The following is a 6,343-nucleotide window of genomic DNA, read 5'->3' as shown; positions in this document are numbered from 1 at the left end:
TATGCTATCATACTCCAAAATTATAATTTCCCTTACAACAGTTGTTTCTTTAACTGCAATAAGAAGGCTCTTAGAGTGAAGGATAAGTAAGCCAATCCCCTTATAAAATGAAATTACATGTCTACTCTATAAATTGAGCTTGGTAAATCAATGATGTCAAGATGCTTGTTCTTTATGCGTAAGTTTCTAATTTTGAAAAGTGAATTGATTTTCATTAAACAAGTTTCTTATTTTGTACAGAAAATTAAAGAAATCAATTACAAAAACAATTAATACATAAAACATAAAAGCTGGCTATCTGAAAAATGTGGTCCCAAATACATAACACTTTGTTTTCAGTTACAAGCTGGCACAATTAACCAGAAAGGAGAGGATACTTCATAATTTTGGATATTTTCACATACCAGAAAATTTAAGGTAGCGTTAACAAATATTATACAGTCGTGCATACCTTATTGTACAACTTTTTGTCTTCGTGCTCTTCGAGTGGCCTGCATTAAAAGAATGAGAATTTTAAAAATGAAGCTAGATATATACAATTCACAGATAGAACATGTTGAAACACCTCTCGATCACAAATTTCAATGTCTTGGTTGAGAAGACTTACCAATGGTTCTCTCTCATTCTCATGTGCCTCTAAATGGGACTCCATTCCCTTCTCTTTCACAGATGGCTGCTTGCGTTTTCCATTTTTCCCCTTTTTCCTTTGTTGAAGCCCAGATATTTCAGAGCCTGCATTCTTCAATGATTTTTGTTCATCCCCTACAGATTATGAGGAAACTAGTATTGCTTAGAAACTCAAAGTTGGGAATGATAAGAAATGTGCCTGTCCAAAAAGAATTTACAACTTCTACTCTTAAATGAAATGGCAAAGTACACGTTTCAAAATCTTCTCTTACATCAAAGTTGTTATCTATAAGATAATAATCTACACTAAAAAAGTGCTAGTGTCCTAGCATAAACATTTCTAATTGATTAGAAGCATAAATCTAACATTGTCATAGAATAGAGATCTAAGTTGACTGAGGTGCAAAATACCACATAAATAGCAGCAACTGAAGAAATATTGTCCCATAAGAAATAACTCACAACCAAATTGCAAATATTAATAATTTAAAAAATTATGAGCAAACATTAGAAGCATCAAAAGATATATTTTATAATGTAGAAAACAAGTGATAACAATGATCAATGGCTTCATGTAGAAGAAATAGTTACTCAGGTTGGAAGAATTTTGAATGTGCACTGAAGTTATTAAATAAACTTGAGCACTTTGGAGCGCTTGATAATGATAGCACATTGAGGTTCAAAATTGGTCATGGCATAATATGAATAAAATTAAACAAAAATCTTCAAAGAATGATATCATATGATTGTAAAGCACCAACATATCTCTAAGATAATCATTTTCTGTGACAGGCAAGAATGCAACTCTCGTACAAACATAAACATATTTACAATGCAATCCTGCACATTCTTCTGTCAGCACTTGCATTCTACATGTGCTGGGCATGCAGAATGTTGTAAAGATCTTTGCACTCATAATGATACTAAAGTGGAGAAGCGGTTTAATCTTCTCTGACACATTAGTTTTCCCCTTATAATGGGCACTTTCATTTAAGCAAAGTAGATCCTAAAATCCTTCAATGGATATGAAAGCAGTTAAGGACGCTAAGAAAAGTGATACATAATAGATACACTCGTGGCAAAGAAAGTAATAACTAATATGATTGCATAAAGGACAACAAGAATATAACAGAACTTAAGAAAACCAAATAGTTTTTTCGTGAGCAGTGTTTATCATAAGCTATTTCACTCTTGATTCTATAGTGAGCACAGTAAGGAGAACAGATCTTCATGCCACCCCTTAGGGATGAAAATGCTACTTTCTGCTATGTTGCTCTCTAATGTTACTAGCATCATAATCGTTAGGTAGATCAAGGGCATCATATTTAATCCTTCATTAGTTGGATGGTTGTGGTGCATAAAACACAATGAGAATCCCCATCCTTTAATATCCTCATAGGATTGCAGCAACTGGGCTGTAATTTGTTGCTGGTTGATTCGACCATCTCATGTGCATAATCACTATGGATTATAATAATGATGATGACACCTACATATGGTGCATCAATTGTGAGTGGAACCGCTTTAGGTTCAAATTATCTTGAACTTTAAAAGGCTGAGAATGAAAATCCAATAGATGATCTTTATTTATGATCTTTTTGATGATTGACAAATCACGAACTACATTTTGTAATTGTAATGATTTTCATAGGAATTGTGAACACAGAAATATATGAGATGGCTTATTTGAATATTTTGAACTATCAACTGTTATTTAATATTTATCTTTCACATTTGGCATTGATCAAATGATGAAGTATCATACTTTAAAATGATATAAATTTGTATATTGCTTCAAAATCATTTGCGTGTGTGTACACATATATTGTACTTAGTAAGCACCTAATTGGTGTACAGTTTTGTGATTATTTAGCACCCACCTTAGTGTGCTTTCCATGGTAAGACTTCATATAGTACTTAATGGCCGGCTAAATTCAAATATAGGTCCTCAATCCACTTCAATATTGTTTAAAATCGAGGTAAGACCTTATTTCTAGGTGTGCTCCTCTATTTTTCCTCCAATCACATAATTTACTTCATCATCTAGGCCGTATGTTACTATTCATGGCCTTCGTGTTTTGTCCAAAATCAGTTGTACTCAGTAATCTAGCCTCCCCTAATTATATGGGAACTGTGGTCCTGATTTTGACTCCAATTGGGTCGAACAAAAAACCTAGGGCATTGTATTCCTGGGAACAAAATGCCTAGAGTTTTTTGCTCCCTAAAGATCAGGCCCAAATTTGATCTAAGGTCCCATCTCGGTGATTTAGCAGGATATTGATTTACAGCAGGCCTGCTTGAGTTTAGACCCCCAAGATGTTGTTAGAGGTATAAAAGCACCCTATCTCTCCTCATTTCAGCATCCATTATCAAGAACCATGGTCAAAATTACCAAGCATTTGCATTCACAATGAATAGATCAAGTCTACACAATCAAGGCTTGGCAAAGAAGTTGTCTATCAAGGAAGGAGATACATCTAAATCCAAGTCTTCTTTCTTATTCTCAATCAACCATTGTAGCAAATTACAACATCAATCATATAAGGTTTTGTCCTTCATGATTTGCTTTTGGATTTTTCTGTTAAGTCAAAGCTATAGCATCTACATATTTGATCACATTCAAAAGAGACATTTGCATAGCGAAGGTATGATATATTCTATATTTTAGATCTAGCCTTTTCTATATGATGATATGCTTTCATTTCCTTTACTTCATTTCAAGGTTGACTCAAGACAAGGTTTCAACTAAGGAAAACTCCTCTATCCAATCTTCTTCCTTGCTTTCTTGTGTGCAGGAATAAGCAATGTAGCTATTGGAACAGATCCGAAGAGATCAGGACCTGCAGGATTGTCAGTCAAAATTCTTGGCAATTTCTCAGGGAACAAAATGCCTCAGGCACTTCGTGTTTTTGGAACAGAATGCCTAAGGCATTTTGCACCTCCCAGATCAAGCCCAGATTCAGCCTGTAGGCAGGTGCCAACTCAAAAATTCTAGATTTGCAGTTATAGGCATCTGCGAGATATGGACAGTTGGAAATTCAAGTCTGCATCAGCATTTTTCCTATTTGATTCAAGTTACACACAAGTCTATCCTAAATCCCTTTTTGTGTCTCATTTTCAGTTCTCCCAGTTCATTTCTTATATCATCTAGTCATTAGCATAAGTACATTACGTATCTCCTTCCTGATTCTAAGCAACAAAGAAATAGAAACCCCAAGGGCCAAGAGCATAGATATTGCATTGGCAACCTATCCACTAAGATGTTGAAGTTTTTGCATATTTATACTCTTGCATTTTAACATAGCCATTTCATGCTCTGTTCTCCTTACGTGGGAAGGTGTGTAGCATTTTCAGCATTACAGAAGTGTATAATTTAGATAGCCCTTTCCCAAAGAATATTTTGTATAGACATGATTCAATTAATATGCACTTATGAGGTCAAACCAAATATACTTTAACTTAAATAAAAGAATACACGTCACAGAATTTAAAAGATATACCATATGCAGCAATCAACCTGCCTGCCATCAAATACAATACAGGTTTTACTGCATAGATTTATACTGTTGGAATGTTTGGGTTAATGTCATAATAACAAAAAATGAATTATAAAACAATAAAAATTAAAATATATCAAATAACGTACTAGCACTGAGTGATTCACCTTTGCCTACTCCAGCTGCCTCCTCGAGATCAACTGAAGAGTCTATCCTCATCCCACTGCACATGACAAAATTACACCACAATTTAGTTTATCTTTCATGAAGTCCATAAAAATTGCATATCAAAGAGTCAAATATTTGTCGTACTCCAATTCAGAGGATGCAACTTCAATATTACTCAATGCTGGAGTCATAAAACACAGCTTCCTCTGTTTCCCTTTCCTGCTAATACAATGAAGAAGTAGAAAAGCTGTAACTTCCAAATTAGTCTTTCCACACCATTGGGAACATTGGCCCAGTAAACAAAGAAAATTATCACGTTTGGTTATTAAAGACAAGAACAAAAATAATTAATATGTATACTTTTACAAACAATTCAAACGAGAGGTGAAACCAACTAACTTTCTGGTACTTCATTGAGCATAAATAAAGAAAACCCTAAAAGGCACAATTTCATCATTCTAGGGCCTTGTTTCCATCTGGCCAAACAGTACGAGGAAAACAACTCTGTAATTGAACATTTCTAGGCTCAGCATTTTCAAATTAAACAAAACTTGTACAATAAGCTACTCTGCACAAAATCAAAATACGAGAGTGTGCATTAAAAAATGGAAAAAAGATACAAGATGTCAGTTTCATGCACACTTTTTAATGCTAAAGTTCTAATACTATGGGAGAAAAGCCTATTTTGAAAATGTGCAGAAAAAAGATAACAAAACTCTACGAAACAATTTTCTGAAAACTCAAAATATATATGGGGAATATCCTGCCCCTAACTACTGAGAATTTACATAGGCAATCAAAATAATATTTGTAATATCCCGAATGGATATTTGTCCGGTTTTATCTCAAAAATAATTTCAAAAATACAACCAGGTTGTTTATGCAATAACTTTCTGATTGTAACCAGCAAATAAACAACAATTGGTCATATAGGAAACCTCAGAAATTTCTTTTCTCTAAGAATATTCAGCAAGGACAATAGCATGACCAGTAAAGCTCATATAAGCTCTACAGAATAAGTTATACAATAACTAGCATTCAAAAACCCAATCTTAAACATAGTTTTACAGTCAGATTCGAATACTAAGAAAAGAACTTGTAACCACACGTGAGACACCTGGTGTGACGTCTCCACGGACAATGGGTTTGTGTCCACTATCTACCAACATGAGGGTTTACATCCTCAAGCTGAATGAAAGCTGAAGCTTTCTAAATAACTCTCCAAGAGAGAAAACTGAAATTTGAATCATAAACCAAGCATAGCTGAAAATGAACGAGACTTTTAATGCTCAACGGTGACAGTTCAACTACCTTCTGTCTTTTTGTCTTATTCTTCTTTGTCACTTTTAACTCACTTAATGTTATTAATTTAGGCATTTTATAAATTTGCATTAAGCTCCCTTAAGCCAAAGTTATATTTTATGGATTGGACTTGGGATTTTTAATGTCCCAAAAAGGGGACATTACAATATTTGAGGTGTGTGATTGGGATCCTATTACAGATACCACAAGTGGACATGCTCTGATGTTGGGTGCGAGATTCTACACTATGTTGTAAAACAATCAAGCATATCGTACACACACACACAAAAAAATGCGTCAATTTTTTAGTCAAACCCAGTCAAAGTATTCTACTCAGATCAATGCTCAAATTTAAAGTTTTGATGTACATTTAAACCCAATCAGCTATTTCCAATTACATAAATTAAATATTCAAACTGCAATCAAAGGTAGGGCATTTAACATTAATATGACAGCTCTTAGACCAGAAACAATAGTAAATCCAATCATTATCCATCTTGAATGCAAAATGAAAGTCGTTCTTCACCTAATGAGTCATTGTTGGATCTCTGATTAACAAGGTTACATCTACTCAATGTCATTGTGTATGACTAGAGTAGTTTTCTATAAGACAAAGCATGGAGTTAAGGTGTTAAAGACGGTGCATAAAGAGTTTGAGCATAAAAATGGACATCCTAATGTGTTTGAGCACAGCAGAACACAGGGAAGCCATGCTTAATTAAAATGAAGAGAAAAGGACATATTAGTGA

At 34.1% G+C, this 6,343-nt stretch overlaps 1 protein-coding gene across 2 annotated transcripts in view; it reads right to left on the bottom strand.

Annotated features, from left to right (window-relative positions):
- Positions 1-257: 257 nt before the first annotated feature.
- Positions 258-6,343, bottom strand: part of LOC149542860 (sister chromatid cohesion protein PDS5 homolog A-like) — a 241,998-nt gene continuing 235,912 nt past the window's right edge. The window contains exons 29-32 of one of the 2 annotated variants that reach the window (XM_089797769.1): positions 4,437-4,514; positions 4,292-4,347; positions 608-762; positions 258-491 (exon numbers count right to left, since the gene is read on the bottom strand). In XM_089797769.1, the coding sequence (XP_089653895.1) occupies positions 453-491; positions 608-762; positions 4,292-4,347; positions 4,437-4,514 (328 nt within the window). In that variant the 3' untranslated portion in view covers positions 258-452. The remainder of the gene's footprint in view (positions 492-607; positions 763-4,291; positions 4,348-4,436; positions 4,515-6,343) is intronic. The other variant, XM_089797771.1, reaches the window with a different exon arrangement.

Source organism: Cupressus sempervirens, chromosome 8 (genome assembly GCF_028749045.1).
Source record: "Cupressus sempervirens isolate cs-2001-9-10 chromosome 8, ASM2874904v1, whole genome shotgun sequence".
Lineage (NCBI taxonomy): Eukaryota > Viridiplantae > Streptophyta > Pinopsida > Cupressales > Cupressaceae > Cupressus > Cupressus sempervirens.
Note: the sequence above shows the minus strand (reverse complement) of the source record. Positions and strands in the feature narration are given on the sequence as shown.